The sequence below is a fragment of the Lasiosphaeria miniovina genome, assembly GCF_030549165.1.
Source record: "Lasiosphaeria miniovina strain SMH2392-1A chromosome Unknown B0T26scaffold_1, whole genome shotgun sequence".
Lineage (NCBI taxonomy): Eukaryota > Fungi > Ascomycota > Sordariomycetes > Sordariales > Lasiosphaeriaceae > Lasiosphaeria > Lasiosphaeria miniovina.
Genome location: NW_026848220.1, coordinates 6,361,294 through 6,379,078, shown reverse-complemented (window position 1 = coordinate 6,379,078; position 17,785 = coordinate 6,361,294). Strand labels below are relative to the sequence as shown.

Below are 17,785 nucleotides of genomic sequence, written 5' to 3'. Positions count from 1 at the left end.
CGCTGCTGCCGCTGCCGCCGCCGCCGCTGCTGCTGCTGCCAGATGCATGCGTGTTGAGATTAATATCGGCACACCACACGAATAACCGAGTACACGTACTTGCTTGCACGCATGTTGTCATAAAATGTACGGAACAACCATTCGAATAACAACCACGCGAATAAGCATAGCACCCAGTACATGTGCATATCATTACTATTCACAACCACACTACTTGGCTTCTGCCTTTGCCGCAAACTGCCGGTCCGCCTCGTCGGCCATGTCGGCCATGGTCTCAAACTGCCAGCCAAACGCCACCTTGCTCTGCGCGGACAGCTCGCGCTGGTTCCCGCCCACTCCCCACCGGCCGTCGCGCGCGCCCCGCGAGATCCACACGCTCGGCAGCCCCAGCTCCTTGGCCGGCACGTGGTCGGCTGTCAGGCTGTGCGCGACGTGCAGCAGCTCGCCGCGCTCCCAGTCGACGCCGAACTCGCGCTGCGCCCCCGCGAACAGGTACCGGAAGTTGGCGTGGCTGGGCTTGTACGACCCGATGGCCTCGGCCGTGTACACTGCATCGAAGCGCGCCCCGCCCAGCGCCCCCGCCACCGTGCCCCTGATGTTGGCCTCGTTGACGTTGCTGAGGATGATCAGCCGGTAGTGCCGCGCCAGCCGCCGCAGCCCGTCCACCGTGTCGCTAAACGCCGGCCACCGCCCGGGACCCGCGCCGACGGCCGCTGCGTCAGCAGGCGACGCGGTCGCGCCTGCCTCGTCTGCCACTGCCACGAACGACGCGCTTAGGTTCTCGTCGTAGGATTGTGCGGGCTGCGCCTCCTCTAGCTCGTTGGACAGCGTGTCGAAGCGCTCGACGGCCAGCAGTGGTTCCGCCCGCCACGCATGCCCCTCTGGTAGCTGCGACAGGATTGGGGCTAGGTCGGCCGCCAGCCCGCCTTCCCAGTCGATCAGTGTGCCGTAGCAGTCGAAGGAGAGGGCCTTGAAGCTGGTGAGGTCTGGGGCGGACATTGGTGCTGGTGATGTCAATGTTGATGTCGAGGTTGATGTGGTGATGGGTTGATGGGTTGATGGGTTGATGGGGTAACAACGGGTTGACGTTGATGGTGCTGGTGTTGGTGTGATGGATTGGTGTTGATAGGGGCTGATAGGGGTTGACAGAATTGGTGTGAACTAGCAGCCTAGGTCTAGATGATAATTGGTAGAAGACCAAATCGAGATATGAATGATTATGTTCCCCAATTCTCATAATTCTACCGTCCGTCGTTGAACCGGTTCATATACCCAGCCCGGGCGTCGGGCGCTAGTCGTCGGCAGGGCGCGCTCACCTGCTCCACATCTGTCGACGGCGACCCTATCTGATAACCGCAAGCCGGTCGCTCGCCGTTACGACGTGACGTGCCAAGGTGCCTTCGGCCGACCCCGCGGTGATCCGAGCTGCCCAATTGCGGTGGGCGGCTTCTCGCCCGCCCAACGATCGAGGATTTGTGTTTCCTGCCGTGCATTGAGTGGGCTTTTTTGTTTCCGGTTTGGGGTCGAGTGGCGACACTTGGGTCCCGAGGTTCGTGACTACCATGACGCAGTTGAATGTTATTGTTGATATTGTTGAGTAGCTTGCATTACCCGACCGGCCACCGTCAGGATTGCACAGGTGGTGCGGCGTGAGGAGTCAGCCGACAGCGGCTGCCGGATGGCTGGCGGAAGCATGTCAGTTGTGATCAAGATTCGGGTGCCAGACGAGGGCTGCTGGATCTTGGCAAAATTGTGTTGGAGCAAGACGGCGTCATGTCTCGGTGCAAAAACATAACGGCGACGGCGCCTCCCGCCAGGACACAGCCGGCCGGCCCGGGGAGGTGGGTTGGGGGTAATTACATAGACATCATACTTAACAAGTCTTCACCACCAAACTCAGCAAGACACGATGGTAGTCAACAGCAGCACAAGCCGCACCAGTCAGTTAAGGCCCACACGGGGCAGGGTATCAGTGCTCGATACGAGAATTACAGCAACGCAAGTGATCCATGACAACAACCCCAACAGAGAACCAACCAAGCCAGACTCCCTCATCCCAGTCCCAGTATAATAAGATAATCCCATGACACGCCCAACTCCAGGCTAGAAACACACCAACTACTGCTGCAGCCGCGGGCTCTTCCTGCGGCCACCGCCCAACATGTCGACCGGCGGCATGTTCTCGACGCCCTCGGCCACCGACGCCACCACCTTGCGCGCCAGGCGCGTCGGCCGGCTCCTCGTGCTGCGCTTCAGTAGCGGCAGCGTGCTGTCGGCGGCGGCGGCGGCGGGCAGCGTCGCGACGCCGAGCGACGCGTGGTCAAAGGCTGTCGATGCCAACGATGCTGATGTCGACGCCACTGCTGCCGCCGCGCCCGTCACGTTGAGGTTGACCTCGCGCAGGCTCATAGAGAGGGCCGTGTTCTTGGCGGCCATGTCACGGTGCTGCTGCTGCTGCTGCTGCTGCGTCGTGTGCCGCCGCTTGGGCAGCGGCTGCGGCGAGTTTGCGGACGGGTCCGCCGGCGAGAGCTGCGTATCGCTGAAGATGGTCGGCGTGACGGTAGCAGGAAACGCGCGCGCCGGCGGCGAATCTACCGCCGCGTCCGCGTCGGCAGAGACCAGGTTGTCGCGCAGCTCGGCTAGCAGCGCGTCGTGCGGCGCCGTGTGCGGCAGCTCCGTCGGGTAGCGGTACTGCGTCTTCTGCGGCGTGTCGCCCGTCGGCTCGTACTCGCGCAGCCCCGTCGTCTGCATGTCCTCGCGCAGGCTGGCCAGCGGCAGGCACACGGCCGTGTCGAGGGCCGGGCCCAGGAACTTGCGCAGCTCGTCCGCCTCGGCCACCACGTCGTCGCCGAGCGCCTGCGCGCGCCCGGCCCCGTCGCGGAACCGCCCCGCCACGTCGTCCATGGCGCCCTCGATGGTTGTTGACAGCGCGTGCACCGCCTCTGCGTGCTGCTTGTGGTGCGCCGCGTTGTGCTGCCGCGCCCGTGCCACAAAGTCGTCCAGGTCGCGCATCTGCACCCCGAGGTCGCGTATCTGCGCGTCCACCACGCGCACCGTCTCGGCGTGCACCGACTGTGTCGTTGTCTGGATCGCCGTGCTGTGCTGGTTGGCCGCCTGCGAGAGAGAGAGAGTTAGCTTGACCTGATCAAGATACGAGGATGAGAGGGAAACATACCGTCCAGTCGTCCTTGAGCCTGTTCTTGATGGCGTCGCGCGACTGTGCTACCTCGTCCACCAGCCGGGCGTCGCGCTCCCCCCACGCGTCCATGTCCGCCGAGTACTGCGCCAGGCTGCCCTCGAAGGCGCCGCCCGACTCGGCCACGGCTTGGCTGACCTGCGCCGTCTTGGCCGTGAGGCGCTCCTCGTGCAGCTCGGCCTGCGAGTTTACCAGCGCCGTGATCTGCGCGAGCAGCTGCTGGCGCTCGGCGGCCGCCTGGCGCCGCTCCTCGTCCACGGCGTCGCCGATGCGCTTGGCGGCGGCCGCGCTGGCCTGCACCACGCCACGGCCGGCGCCTTCGAGCTGCAGGCGCAGGCGCGCCGACTCGGCGCGCTGGTCGGCCAAGCGCTGCAGCAAGTCGTCAAACACGGCCTTGAAGTCCTTGCCGACGGCGCTGTACGAGGCGTGCAGCTGGCCGTGGAACGCCGCCAGCTCGCTGAGCACGCCGCCGGCGATGCGCTCGGCCGCGCCCGAGATGGCCTGCAGGCTGCCGCCCACGCGCTGCTGCACCGCGTCGCGAACCACCTTGATCTCGCCGAGCACGCCGTCCATGTCGTCCTTGGAGCGGCGGCGCTGCGCCAGCAGCTGCGCCTGCGCGTCGGCGAGGCGGCCGACGTGCGCGTCGAGGCCGGCCTGCGTCGACGACAGGCGGCCGAGCTCGTCGCGCACAAACGCCCCGACGCGTTCTGTGACGGCCGCGATGTGGCGCTCCTGGCCACGCCGCAGGTCGTCGATGCGGCCCTCGACCAGCTCCGTCACCCCCGTGACCTGCGCCTGCGACATGGCCCACGTGCTGCGGTTGAGGTGCTGTAGGTCCGACTTGCGCTTGTTCTTGGCGTGCAGCCCACCGACGTCGCCGACGGTGCGCTGCAGCGTCGACAGGAGTGTGCTGCCGACGGCCGCCAGGCGCTCCTCGGTGGCCTGGTGGGCGCGGCGCAGGTGCGCCTCCTCGGCCAGCGCCTTGCGCGTGGCCGCCAGCACCAGCTCCGTCTGGTCGAGCACCTCGGCCGTCTCGTCGAGCAGCGCGCGCGTGGCGTCGTGCTCCTTCTTGAGCCCGACGAAGCTCGAGGTCAGCGTGAAGAACTCGTGCACCTTGTTGCGCAGATTGCTCTCGAGCGTCTCGATCTTGGCGCCCTGCTCCTCGGTCAGGATGCGGCGCGACTCGTTCTGCACCGACAGGTCCTCGTACGCCTCGTTGGACAGGTACACGCCGTTGCGCTGGCGCGTGGCGATCAGCTCGCCCTTGAGCCGCTCAATCTCGGCCGTGAACTCGCGCAGCAGCGTCTTCTTGTTCAGCAGCGCGTTGAGCTGCGGCTTGTTGCGGATGTTCTTGGCCCGGAAGGCGTAGTCGAGCGTCGAGATGGTCTCCTCGAGATTGCTCTTGGCCGGCGACACGGTCGCGATGATGCACGTCTTGGTGCGCCCGCCGAGCGAGTCCTGCAGCAGCCGCGTGAGCTTGGACTCGCGGTACGGGATGTGCGCGCTGCGGTCGACCAGCGCGTTGATGACCCGGCCTAACGTGAGCAGCGACTTGTTGATGAGCCCGGCCTCGGCAGCGCGCTTGTTCTCGGCGCCCGACCGCTGGATGTTCTCGCTGCCCGCCAGGTCGACCAGGTTGAGCTTGCCGGCCATCAGGTAGTCCTCGCCCTTATCCGTCTCGCGCTTGACGTGAACCGTGATGGTGAAGACGGTGTGGCTGCGACTGCTCAGGTCATTGCACTTGGTGGCAGCCACCTGGCGGCGCACGCTGCCCTCCTGCAGCCAGCGCAGGCCGTCGGTGGCGCTCGTGATGTGGCGCTCCTCCATGCCCTGCACGACGGTGGTCTGGTGGCCCTTCCGCGAGTTGTCGTCGTAGATCTTGAGCTTGGCGTTGTCCTCGGCCGACAGCAGGTCGCGCAGCTCCTCGTTGTACAGCTCGATGAAGGAGCAGCGCACGCAGTTCTCGCGGTCGTCCATCTCGAGCCGGTTGAACAGCGAGTCGAGCACGCGCGGGATGATGCCCGCCTCCTCGCCCAGCATGCCCATCGTGTCGCTCATGTCGCCCGACATGGTGTACGTCTTGCCCGTGCCCGTCTGCCCGTACGCGAAGATGGTGCAGTTGTAGCCCTCGAGCATCTCGTCGAGGATCGGCTTGACCACGTCGTCAAAGATCATGCTCTGGTCCGCCGCCGGCGAGAAGACGCGGTCGAAGTTGTACGTCTTGTCGCTCAGCGCCGCCGGGCCCATGGCCAGCCCCACCAGCTTACCCTTGACGCCCTCGGTGCGTACCACCACGGCGCTGTTCTCGCGCACCTCGCGCTGGTTGCGCCCGCGACACCGCACCACGACGTTGATGTTGGTAGCCTCTCCCTCGTCGGTCTCAAAGTCTCGGTCCTTGCGCTTGCCGCCGGCCGACAGCACCGAGTCTGGGGAGCCGGGTCGTGATGTGGATGGTTGGCGTCCTGGTCTGGCAGAAGATGGCTGGCGCGTTGACGGCGGCTGGCGTGTGGACGACGCCTGACGAGTGGACGACGTGGTCCGAGATGGCGGCCGCATGCTTGTGCGCGTCCCGCTCGGCCTGGCGTTTGCCGTGGCAGTTCTTCGCTCCATGGAGCTGTTGTTCCTATTCGATATTCCGTAGTATTCGGTACTGTTCGGTTGACTGACTATTCGGTACTGTCCGGTTGCTGGCTGACTATTCGGTACTGTCCGGTTGTTGACTGACTATTCGGTACTGTCCGGTTGTTGACTGACTATTCAGTCGACTGCTTGTCTGTTGACTTTGCAACGGCGACGATTGTCACGATTGATCGATCAATGGCGATGAATGATGGATGAGGAGTGGATGGCAGTAATCCGACGTGATGGGCCCAGTCTTGCCGGATTGGCGCTGCAATCGGCCCTGTGCCTCAACGCAGATGAACAGTGCGCGTGTTGATCCGCAGAATTTTGCCGGGGTTCCCCGTTCCATGCAAGCGCGACAACATGGCGGGCGCCATTGCCCGGGCAACTGCCCACCTGCTCCCTGCCCCCCCACCAACTGCTAGCCAGCCAGCCCGCCCCACTAGATTAGGTGCCACAGGCAGCTGCGCAGCTGCCCCTCCTCAGCCCCTCCATACCTGCCGCAGATGACACACCGAACGCCGCTGCCCGTGCCGCGATCACGAGAAGCTCTGCCAGTGCCAGTGCCAGTGCCAGACTCGCCGCGGGCGGCTTTGTCTCGACATTTGACTCTCTGCCTCTCGCCAAACCTCTGGCATCAAAGTTTTTGAAGGCTTATCGACGGCTTAAATAGCACCCAACTGCTATGCTCGGTTCGTGCCTCGCCCCCAGCCTGCCACCGTCTCGTCTCGTCTCGACGCCGGCGCAGGCCCTCGTACCCCGCCGAGAGCCAACAACCACCACCCCCGACACCCACAATGTCGCTCTTCTCGGCCCAGCTCCATCCCGGCCGCGCCTTGGGCTTCCTGGTTCTCGGCGCCTCTCTCCATGACATTCTCACCCGCCTCAAGGCGGAGCCCCAGCGCTTCCCCAAGCTCGACGTCTACTACACTCCCTCCGACCCCGTGCGCGAGCCCGTCATGGTTGGCCTGCCCGCCAACGGCCTACGCCTGCGCTTCGACGGCCCCGAGCAGCGCCTCCGCCTGATTGAGGTCACCGACTTCTCCCGCACCCACATCTTCCTCAAGCCCGCCAACGACAAGGAGCGCGACCTCGTGCGCCCCGCCAGCACCAGCGCCAGCGCCAGCACCAGCACCAGCACCAGCACCAGCCCCAACCCCAACCCCAACCCCGCCAGCCCCGCGTCGCCGCACCCCGACACCGCCGGCCCCACGTTCCGCCACATCTACCAGCGCTTCCTGGGGCCCACGTACGACGGGGAGTTTATACCAGACGCCGACGACCGCGACTCGGCCGGGCTCTACGTCTTGTCGTACCCCGGCGTCGCCTTCACCTTCACCATGAAGCGCGACAACTACGCCCCGTCCAAGGACGTCGTGTCGCTGCTGTCGTCGTCGGCCGTGCCCACCTCCATGGCCGTCTTCAGCGGCGACTCGTGGGCCCAGGCCCGCGAGACCATGTGGACCGAGGTGCTGCCCAGCATCAAGATGACGGCGCCGCTTGCCAAGAGCAAGGACGTGTGCCCCGACGAGGTTTCGCTGGTGCGCATCTACGGCGGCGGCAAGCTGCAGCTGTTCCGCCGCTGGACCAACAACTCGTTCTGGCTGGTCTTGGGAGACACGACGCCCCAGCAGCTGGTGGCCGAGTTGGGCCCGCCCGACGCCATCTACCGCAAGAACGACCAGCGCATGTACATCCACAAGCTGCGCGCCGCCAGCAACACGGTCGCCCGCCCCGACGGCCAGGACCTGGCGCGCCAGCTCGACAACCTCGACCTGACCGACACGGACCAGTCGTCGCACGCCGCCTCGGACGAGTACGACTCGCACGGCGGCGGCGGCGGCGGCGACGATGACGACGACGACGACGACGACGAGGCCGTCGAGGACGACGCCGCCGTCGACGCCTCGGGCGAGTGCTTCTGGAACTACTTTTACATGGGCTTCGACATCCTCATGTCGCCGCCCACCGCACCCTCGCGCCCGCCGCCCACGCAGCAGAAGGACGGCGTCAAGCTGCCCGACGTGCAGTTCAAGGCGTGGAACCCGCTAGTGGCCACCAAGATAATCCTGCACGCCAACGTGCCGGGCTCGTACCCCTTCAACCGGCACCGCCGCTGTCGCTGGGAGATTCCGTACCTGCCCGAGGGTTTAGGTGACGGCGGCAAGAAGGGAAGTGTCAACTCGGAGACGCCGTTTGCCGAGATCGAGGAGAGCCTGCGCGACGAGTGGAAGTCCATTTACGCGTCCGAGGACGAGGCGCGCCAGCGGCAGCGTGGCATGGTGCTAAACCGCGGCTGGGGCGACAGCCCGGGCAGCAGCTGCGAGCTCCTGGGCGGCTGGGAGGAGAGCGGCGGCGCCACGCCGGGCGTCGGGCGCAAGGCTGACGGCAGCGAGGATTCGACCACGACGCTGTACGGCTTTCCGGGGCTAGTATTTGAGGTGCTGAAGAACGGCAACGTGAGCGCCGTGACTGTGTTTTAGTTGTCTTTAAGGTGTTCAGGTGTTGGAATTGCGATTTGCTTCAATGGCGTCAGCGGCCTGACTGGGCAGCACAGCTAGACGGCAGTGATGGCAGTACAGCGATCCGTATGTCAATTGACGGTCATAATGTCATCTAGTGCGGCTCAGTGATTTCCCGGGGTGCGTGCCATGTCGGTGTCGGAGCTTGGTGAATCCTTGATTGAAGACACGCGAGAGCAGCACGGTCAGACACCAGCAGTGAACATAGCAAGTGCTGCACTACGTACTCAGACACACTGCGTACTCAGACATCTCAAGATCAAAATCTCAAGATCAAAATCTCAACTTCTCTAGGAAAAACACATACCGCCAATAATTATTACGACTAGATAATCGAGATAGTTACGCACCCGTGGTGATGCTTTGAACGTATAGGCAAGAAGGTTTTCTGCACAAAAGTCAACCTTCTCGGTCATAGATATAAAGCCAAATATAGTCCAACCCCTGAAAGATCATTGTCAGCAGACTTTCCTATATATAAAAAACCTTGGAGCGTCATGGCTCTCCCCAAAGGTTTCTCTAGCGGAGGCGGTAACTCTGAGACCCTGTGTGGAATCCTCGAGGCCTATCTCTTTCCTAGAAACGCCCCTTCATGCACCATAACCTTTATTCTTCCCTAGTACCGCGCCAATAAACACGGGGATTGGAGTGCATAGAATCTTGTCTAAAGAGACAAGTGAAAGTAGCCAAACGTCAGGAAACCCTAGGCACAAACATTGCAGCTCAGCGCCAAGTTAGAAGTCCAGGTGAGAAATGTAACAATTATCTTTACGACTTATATAGTATGTACATAGAGATATCCACCACATGTTCGCATATTGTGCGAATATCCAAACCTGAACAAGACCAGTAGCGTAAAAGGGGCTAACTGCCAAAGGAACCAAGATCCACCATCCCCTGACTTGGATGCAAAACAAGGCTTAATCAGCAACAACGCCGCCCAAAAAAAAAAAAAAAAAAACTCCTAAACGTCTCTCATCGTTTGCACACATCACTCAATCAGCCATACCACGATGCGTAGTGCTCCAAAGACATTTTGACAAGGATGAAAAAATAAGAACGAAAAAGGCAAAAAGGTGTGTACAAGCTCCAGCATGTCGTAGCTGTCTTCAATACTCGGCAAGGCTGGGCTCCCGGAGTGTCCAAAAAAAGTTCCACCACATTCAAGCCCCCAACGCCCTTAAAATGGTGGGGGTTCGCAACCTGCTACCTCGGGCTTCAAAAAGCCAAACTGGAACGTTGGTCCAAACGCAGATATCATCGTTCGTCTGCGCGGGGTAGTGCACTCGACGGCTCGATCACAATCTGGGGCAACAGATCTAGTCGCAGGCTCGGCAGCTGCGGAGTGCCGTTCGGCGAGCGGCCGTTCCTCGCATCGTTCGGCTGTGCCTGTGTCGCCAAATCTTCCATCTGGGCTGACAGCCTGTTGTTTCTTACCTGGGCGGGGCCGGGATAGTCCGGCGGGGGCTCGTTGTACGGGCTGTTCCGCCCTGAAGGAGCAGGCGTAAACTCGTCCAGGCTCACATCTTCATACCCTGGAGGCGGCATACTCGTGTCCCCAAGGTCCACATCTTCGGCATCGATGATCTCAGGGCTCGATCCTGCGCGGGTCGTGGCGCTCGACGCCCGTGGTGTGGTCACCCCCGAATTCGCCCTGGAGCGCCCCGTAGCGCCCGGGGTGCTTGCCAGGCTGTACGAGCTCCCGGTGGCCGTCAGGCCTGGGGATTCAAGCTGGTCGTTGATACGGGACGTGTCAATGCTGAGGGCCGAGCTTCCGCTCCTGTCTCGGCGGTGGAACAGGCTCCCAGAGGCCGTCGAGGCACCGATACTCGCCGCGTCGCTCAAGAGACCCATCCGCTCACTCTCGTTACTGTTTGCCCGGAGGCGAGTGCCATCGGCTCTCACGACTCCGAGGTCAGCATAAGACACGCTGCTGACGGCGCGCTGGCGCGTCTCTCGGATGCGTTCGTGGCCCTGGCGCAATTCTTCGATCTCCTCCAAATTCCGGGAGGCCTGACCGCGTGCCTGGTCCCGCAGTTCCTGCAGGGCCACGATATTATTAGCCTCGCGGGCCTCCCGGCGTAGCCGACGCCGTTCTTCCCGCTCGGCAATCTGCCGCCGCCTAGCGGCTCTGATCCCGTATAGTGCCGCCATCTCCTCCTCGCGCAGTGCCTCGTCGTCCTCAGCTGTCGGCATCTCCACTACAACATCAATGCCGTCCCGCTCGCCCTCCCGAGCGAGCACCTGCTCCGTGTCTGTCGCCTTGGGCCGGTATACCGGGAGTGTCATAACGCTGCGAACCGATGTGTTGCGGTCGACGGCGGGGGCGCCGGCAGCTCCATTCCCAGCCTGGGTCTCAGTCAGCTCGTCCCCGAGGCTTTGCTGCCGCGCCAGGTTGGTTTGGCGCATCGAGTCATCGTCGGCGCCCGTCTGCTTGTAGGCGTGGGGGGTGCCCCGAGTTGGAACCTTCCACCTTGTCCATACGTCCTTGAGGTACTTGGTCGGAATGTACTTGGGATTCGGGTTTCGGCTACGGACGAAACGCAGGAGGATGACACCGGCGACGATGGCAATGATACCGACAATCACGGCAGCAGCGGCCTATGACGAGAGGATGTCAGACGTCTTCAACCTCAAATTCACAAGGTCTTGGGTGGTATCTGCCGCCGCCAACTTACGATGCTCGCCGTACTGGGTTTTGTTGTCTCAGGCTTCGGATCGGGCTTCTTTGCCGGGTCGTCATCTCGGGGCTGCAACCTTGACGTCGCCACGTCGGAGACGCGAGCGGTCAGGGGGCTGGCGATTGGGACGGGTATCCGAAAAACAGGCATTCTCGGCGACCTGCGTGTAACAGGCGAGACTATGTGCAGAGCAACTTGTGGGAAGACTCGATCGATCAAGTATCGCCCTGCGCGCTATGAAGGACAAGGCTTCTGCATTGCGCTCCCCAGGACGGGGAATGGAGGTGGTGCGAATTCTCAGTCAGGAGAGAAAGCTCGACTTCCCCAAGCGGATTCCAGATGAGAGATGCGGTAAGCACTTGCGTCGGATCCGGCCAGCCCGTCGATCGGCGCCACAGGGAATGGAATTCCGTCGCTAGGTAAAGTCTGGATGGATGACACCAAAACAGCAAACTAAAAAAGATATGGTAAAACTACAACGATGGTGTTTAGCTTGAGAGAAGTTAGTGCACTGTCCACTGTCTCGGCAACTGGTCGCCTGGAAGGATTGGTGCTGCTGGTGCTGCTGCCCGCGACGCAAGGCTGGGTGAAAGAAGAGGGTGGTGTGGGCGGGTTAAGTCGCTCGTCGCAAAAACCCACCCGCGAAACCGTCGCAAGGCGTGTTCAAGTGGGGTGGGTGGCCTCGATGGGCCGCCCCAAATCGATCCCCACCTTTCCTGCTGTGGGATCACTCCCACCCTCCCTACGCATCCGTAAACACCGTACTTGGACCATGGGCGCTTACCGTACGTATATTTGTTTCGTCCGAGATTACAGAATTAGAACTACGGCTATATTTTCTTGCGCGGTTTGCCGCTGATGGCATATGGCTGTATTCGATCTCGATGCTTGTAAACTTCTCGACTTGCGGTCTTCTTCGCCCCCAAAGTTCAAACACAAAGAGCAACGGCTTTTCTGCCCGGTTACAGGTGAGGCGGGTTTCGTTACGAACGGCCCGAAGTGCACGGAGGACCCTGTAGTGTAATCCGTAATACGGATACGAGCCAGCCTTTTCAATCCCGCTCTGTCCGGTCGGGACCTTCTTCGATCTCTCCAAGATTGTCCCTACCGACCTGGCGCTCACGACGTGGCCACCCCGCCCGAAAAAGTTGTCACCAAGACCCGTTGGCAGGGCCAGTTGGGTGCCGCTGTTGCGAATTACGCTGCGTTCCCATGGAGCGAACTACTAGTTAGCAACGCGACCGATGATAGGGGAAGGTTCAGGAGGATTCAAGTCGCCAAGGCCCGCCGTCCAAATCTGACGATATCTGCCTTTTGCACTCGTCATGTCAGCCCCCTATCTATCCGTAGACAAGGTGAGAACGTTGTCGTGGATTCGTTATATCCGTGCGGATATCCTTGGTCTTTGTCGGAAATGCGCTTTGGTTGGTTTGCATCATGTGGTCTTCCATCCCGAGTGGCTGGGACATGACGGAAGGCTCCCAGCAAGCCAAGTGCACTCCTCAGCTTGGCACCGCCACAACTTCTCGTCACCAGTCACCTGAGATCTGCCTTGCCTCAGTGAGTCGTGTGCAACCCAGACTGCGATCTAATAAATTTCTGGCCCCTTCTCTCGATTATTTTATGCGCTTCTTATTTATTAGGGGGCCATTGTGCCTTGCGCCCGCTGCGGCATGGCGGGACCGGCAAGCAGGTCTCGGATTTTTAAGACATGCGTAGCTGCAACCACCACCACCCACCACCCTTTACCCTTTGGAGCCAACTTTTTTCTTGCCAAGGCCAGGCCAGCGCGGCCAGCGCACCGAAACCGCCAATCACCAACAGAACGGCCTGACAAGTTTTAGTGGTTTGCTAGTACCTCGAGTATCGTCATTTGGGGTCGTCCCATCCTTCGCGGTAGTTCAATGTCTCAAAGATGTTTAGTTCAGGGACAAAATCGCCGATGTAACGACCGTGAACTTAATGACGGCAATTTTTTTCGTTAACCCAGTGACTCGACCCGCCACCAGCCGGGCAGCGAGCGATTTCCTAGTCTACTAGGATTTGGGAGCTCGACCCTCGGCTGTTGGCCAATAAAATGTGCCGTAGCTCAGCTGGCTAGAGTCTGCCGACAATTCTCCGTAGCTTGAATGGATGGATTTCGGATTTGGATGCACTCGACAGCGACCATAATCACGTAATCAAGGGTGGCATTACATCATCCGTGATGCTGATGATCGCCAGCAGAGTAGTAGGAAACGTTGCTATCTTGGCTCATTCACAGTTTTTCTTCATATACAGAATTAGTTGCCCCCAAGCAACTGAGAGGGAGTCAGGGGGAATTACCTTACGTAGAGGCTAAGATCATTTTTATCTTTGTGCAAGCACGGCTTTCAGAGAAGACGACTTGAAACATGATAATTCCTGTAACTTCCTAGTTATATCAATTGGGGTTTCTTTGACAGTTTGAAATAACAACAAAGAAAACCAAAACTCACCTTGAGTCGGAGCCTATGAATATATCACCATATTCGCGTGCAATCATATAGTAGCTGTAGCTAATAGCTAGGTGTTTCCCTCTGGTCTATTATCGTTTTTTTGTTTCCGTCATAGTGTTAAGTCGTGCTCGTAATGGTCTATGAAGCTGTCCGCTACTCTGATATCTTTGACGGATCGTGGGTGTGAATACCGAGCTGGGTGATTTTCAGAACAATAAAGCAAATCCGGACGGCGAGAAACTGGAGATGTGAAGGACGTGGGTTCAGTTCCATTGCATTTGAATCTTAGGTTGTTTGGTGATGAATTTCTTCAACAAATGGGGAGGGACTGAAATTCACTGAATGACTGTTTGAACGCAGTTGCGACTTCCCTGTTTGGATCCACCATTCCGACCCCGACCGGCAGACCCAAACCCCAACCCGAACTCGCTTAGCCGGGCACATGCCAATCATCAGCAACCCTCTCAAGACACCGTCATCGGGTTTAACGACATTGCACTAGATAATCTAGCCCTATGTTTGCGCGGCCGCAGTTATTCGTCAAGTTCAACTTCCCATACTCGCTCTCGTCACATCTAATTCGACTTAAGCACTTCCTCTCCAGAACCCCTCCCCGCGCTCATCGCGTGCAACCTCGGCTATCACCGTTGCGGCTGTCGTCGACCGCCATCATGGCCGACAACCCGCACGAAGACGCGGTTGTGAAGGCGTTGCGGGAATACACCACGTATGCTCTTCACCTTTCTCGCCTGTGCACAAAAGCTCAGGCAGATGTTGAGATAGATTTCTTGATTAATTAATTATTACGACTGATCACTTGGCCTGCAGTTGTGATGTCTCGGACGCGCTTTGCAAGCTCAAGTTCCGCAACGGCGGATTTCTATCGGGACTCACCATGTGGTCGCCGCAGCGCCAGGACGGCCCGACCAAGATTGTAGGACCAGCGTACACGGTGCAATACGTGCCGCTTGACGACCCGCGGCCGAAGCACCCGGCGCATTATGTTTGTTTTCTATTCCTTATATTCCCGCATTATTCAAACATCTCGGCTCAAATTAGCATGAGCCTAACAATCAGCAATATTTGCATAGATCGACTCGGTTCCGAATGGCGCAATAGTCTTCGTCTCGTGCCCGCCAAAGACGCCCAACGCCGTCTACGGCGGCCTGATGTCGATGCGTGCCAGAGCCAGCGGCGCCGAGGGCTCCGTCATTGACGGACGCTTTCGAGACCTGCAGGAGCAGAGAGACCTGAACTATCCCGTGCGTCCCCATCTCCCGCTTCTTGGTTTCACCTCGTGTCTCGATCCGCAACACTGAATCCGAGTGGGAGTAGATCTTTGCGCGCGATGTCGGCACCGCGCCCCCCGCCGAGCTGCTCAAAGTGGTCGCCGTCAACATCCCTGTCAAGTTGCAGACAGATGAGCAGGACATGACCGTCAACCCAGGCGACTACCTCATCGGCGACATCAACGGCGTCGTCGTCCTACCCAAGGAGCTGGCCGAGGCGGCGCTGCCACTCATGGCCAAGCAGGTCGAGGCAGACACCAAGATGGTAAAGGGAATTACTGAGCTTGGTATGTCGTTCGCCGAGGCGGGCAAGAAGTTTAGGTAATCAAATGCCGAAGCTGCAAACTCGGTGAACACAATGACAACATTGGAACGGGAATCCTGGAAATAAGTTGCATAATTAATCAACAAATAATTCGAAGGCGCTGCTCCTCTGTAGCACATGTATGATGGAACAGGACTCGCGGAGTACCTTTGTATTAATTCCCTACGCCTGATCAGTGTGCTGTTGGCGGCGTCCGAGGCCGGCTCACGGCCTCGGGGCTCGGAACGCGAGGCGCCGCGTACTGCACAGCGCCCACCCGGCATCGACCGCCCGGACCAATCACCGGCTTCAATTCGCGCATTTTGGACTACTGGACCACCATTCACTCATCTATTGGTTTTGAGAAGATGACGGCCACCTGGGCTTGCATTCAGCAGTGCTAGGGCAGTGGCCTGCACGCTGGCCGAGTTCCCGGCCACTGGGGCTGACGCCGGTCACCGCTTCCTTAGCTCGTAGCTGCTTGCTCTCAGCTGCTTGCTCTCGATTGCTTGCTCCTAGCAACCAACAAACCACCATAAGATGGAGTAGTGAGTGGCACCATACTGCCAGATGCGAACGCCACTGTCCCTTGCAGCAGCACGAGAAGAAAACGAAGATCGGGATCTGGTCTTGGCCACACACTCTGCTCTGACCCTCGCCAAAGGCTCTTCCATTTATTATTGTCTTCTTCCCCTCCCCCCTCCGAGTCCCAACACATCGTTGCTGCGGTGGTCTGGGCATTGATTCTCTTGCCCACTGGTTCGCCTTTTTCAGGGTCTCTTCTTCGGGCCCTCACCAAACCATCATGGCCGGCCTCTCGCTCCGCACCGTGATAGGGTGGCGGTCGCATGCGGTAGTGATTGGGGCGGCCGTGGCCATGGGGCAGTTCTCGGACCTGTTCCTGTTCGGCATGCGCGTACCGTTGCTGCCGTTCCTGATGCGCGACCACCTCAACGTGCCCGAAGCCGAGGTACAGGACCGCGTCGCGGTGCTTCTGGCCTCGTTCAGCATCTCGTCCTTTCTATGCGCCGTGCCCGCGGGCCTCATCGCCGACATCCCCAACCTTCGCAGCCCCCTCTATCTCGCCGGCTTGCTTGCCATGACTGCCGGGACTATCGTCTTCTACACCAGCCATGAATACGCCGTCCTCATTATCACCGGCGCTCTCAACGGTTTCAGCATCGCTGTTCTCTATGCCGCTGGGTGGCCCATGATAGTCGACGCGGTTGCACCACAGAATATCGGAAAGGCTATGGGAACTGTGAGTGCGGTCCTCCACCTGGGCAGAGCTCGACAGGGCCACCATTGTCACCTCACTTGTAGCGTCTAACTCGTTTTCCTTTGGACCAAAACAGATCCGATCCTTGGTCTCCGTTGGACAACTATGCGGCCCCCCAGTCGGTGGACTAATTTTCTCGCGCTGGGGGTTTCAGGGCATCCTCAACGTCAGCCTGGGTGTGTTGGCTATCGACTTTATTCTGCGGCTGTTTATGGTCGACACACCACGCCCACCGGGAGCTATGCCGGCGGTGATGCCCGAGAGTGGGAGTACAAACAAGACCGCTGGGGGTATCGAAGAGGGTACCGTGGCATCCAAAGATATCGGCGATGCCAATGGCAATGGACACGAACCCACCGAGACGGATCGACTTCTCCCGGAATCCTCCTCCCCTTCTCGGCCTTCCTCCTCAGCGGTAGCAGAGCAGCAACCAACTAGCGATGGAGACAACGCTACGTTGACAGGGGAGCCGGGCATAGGCACCGAGGGCGAGACGAAGAAAAAGCCTTTCATTCTGCCCATTCTTTTCTGCCTCTCCGATCCGCAACTGCTGGTAGCAATCTGGCTCAGCCTTGTGCAGTTCATTATATTCGGGGCATATGACGCGACGCTCACCATCCAGGCTGTGACCGAGTTCAATCTCACGGCTGAGCAAGTGGGTGCCGTGTACCTCGCACTATCCCTGCCGTCTCTGGTGCTGGGCCCGATGGCCGGGTGGGCCGTGGACCGCTTCGGCCCGCGGCGGGTTGCCATAACCGGGTATGCCGTCTACGGGCCCGCGCTGGCCCTCATGGTGCTACCGTCGAGCGGCCTCTTGTCCGGCGTGGCCGCCTTTTCCGTTTTCTGCGTCTCCCTCCTCGTCCAGGGCTGCTGCGTCCCTCTTGCTCAGACGCCGTCAATGATCAAGTCTATGCAGCGCGTCAACAGCGCCGTCCGCCACAACCCCGCCCGCTTTGGTAGCCGCAGCGCCTTTGGCCAGACGTTCGGCCTCAACACGCTCATCGCAAGCCTGGGTCTTATGATCGGCAATTACACGGGCGCCGCCTTGCGGGAGGCTGCCGGCTACTGGGTCATGAATTCGGTATTGGCCGTCATGTGCGCCTCGGGGTCGCTGCTTGCCTGGACCGTTTTTGACAGTGGGGAGAGTTAGAACTAGTTACAGGGGGGATAGCCAGCCAAGGGGGAGGAGCGGGTGGAGGAAAGAGCGTACTCCGTCATCGCCGTGGAGCTACTTGGTCTTGTGTTAGCTGGTGTGCCGTTTGCCTCTACAGCAACCGGTGGAAGGCTGAGACTCGTGGTAAAATTCGCCGAGTCTGGGAGTAGTGTTTTTGGGAACCAGAACTGTGTTTGGCCGCACGGCAAGTTTCTCATTAACACTTGCTCGCATTGTAATAATAATAACATCCTGCTACATG

The 17,785-nt window shown here is 60.0% G+C and overlaps 7 protein-coding genes across 7 annotated transcripts; 4 read left to right on the top strand and 3 right to left on the bottom strand.

The window, feature by feature from the left end:
• Nucleotides 1–210: 210 nt before the first annotated feature.
• Nucleotides 211–999, bottom strand: B0T26DRAFT_746658 (HAD-like domain-containing protein; the record flags this gene model as incomplete). Its single annotated transcript, XM_060444724.1, has 1 exon — nucleotides 211–999. The coding sequence occupies one exon, from the start codon at nucleotides 997–999 to the stop codon at nucleotides 211–213; it is 789 nt and encodes a 262-aa protein (XP_060303672.1).
• Nucleotides 1,000–1,880: 881 nt separating this feature from the next.
• B0T26DRAFT_689664 (uncharacterized protein) lies at nucleotides 1,881–2,271 on the top strand. The gene has a single exon (XM_060441049.1). The coding sequence runs from the start codon at nucleotides 1,910–1,912 to the stop codon at nucleotides 2,069–2,071; it is 162 nt and encodes a 53-aa protein (XP_060303671.1). The 5' UTR covers nucleotides 1,881–1,909; the 3' UTR covers nucleotides 2,072–2,271.
• B0T26DRAFT_737310 (kinesin motor domain-containing protein) lies at nucleotides 2,119–5,752 on the bottom strand (the record flags this gene model as incomplete). Its single annotated transcript, XM_060443430.1, has 2 exons — nucleotides 2,119–3,114; nucleotides 3,176–5,752. The coding sequence occupies 2 exons, from the start codon at nucleotides 5,750–5,752 to the stop codon at nucleotides 2,119–2,121; spliced, it is 3,573 nt and encodes a 1,190-aa protein (XP_060303670.1).
• Nucleotides 5,753–6,615: 863 nt separating this feature from the next.
• On the top strand, nucleotides 6,616–8,301 carry B0T26DRAFT_631741 (uncharacterized protein; the record flags this gene model as incomplete). The annotated part of the gene is made up of 1 exon (XM_060436383.1): nucleotides 6,616–8,301. One exon carries the CDS (start codon nucleotides 6,616–6,618, stop codon nucleotides 8,299–8,301), a length of 1,686 nt encoding a protein of 561 aa, XP_060303669.1.
• A 1,296-nt stretch (nucleotides 8,302–9,597) lies between these two features.
• On the bottom strand, nucleotides 9,598–11,171 carry B0T26DRAFT_746655 (uncharacterized protein; the record flags this gene model as incomplete). Its single annotated transcript, XM_060444723.1, has 2 exons — nucleotides 9,598–10,941; nucleotides 11,019–11,171. The coding sequence occupies 2 exons, from the start codon at nucleotides 11,169–11,171 to the stop codon at nucleotides 9,598–9,600; spliced, it is 1,497 nt and encodes a 498-aa protein (XP_060303668.1).
• A 2,998-nt stretch (nucleotides 11,172–14,169) lies between these two features.
• On the top strand, nucleotides 14,170–15,112 carry B0T26DRAFT_632004 (RraA-like protein; the record flags this gene model as incomplete). The annotated part of the gene is made up of 4 exons (XM_060436409.1): nucleotides 14,170–14,225; nucleotides 14,327–14,501; nucleotides 14,590–14,760; nucleotides 14,834–15,112. 4 exons carry the CDS (start codon nucleotides 14,170–14,172, stop codon nucleotides 15,110–15,112), a joined length of 681 nt encoding a protein of 226 aa, XP_060303667.1.
• A 291-nt stretch (nucleotides 15,113–15,403) lies between these two features.
• B0T26DRAFT_689650 (major facilitator superfamily domain-containing protein) lies at nucleotides 15,404–17,779 on the top strand. The gene is made up of 2 exons (XM_060441048.1): nucleotides 15,404–16,352; nucleotides 16,447–17,779. Exons 1-2 carry the CDS (start codon nucleotides 15,897–15,899, stop codon nucleotides 17,518–17,520), a joined length of 1,530 nt encoding a protein of 509 aa, XP_060303666.1. The 5' UTR covers nucleotides 15,404–15,896; the 3' UTR covers nucleotides 17,521–17,779.
• Nucleotides 17,780–17,785: the final 6 nt, after the last annotated feature.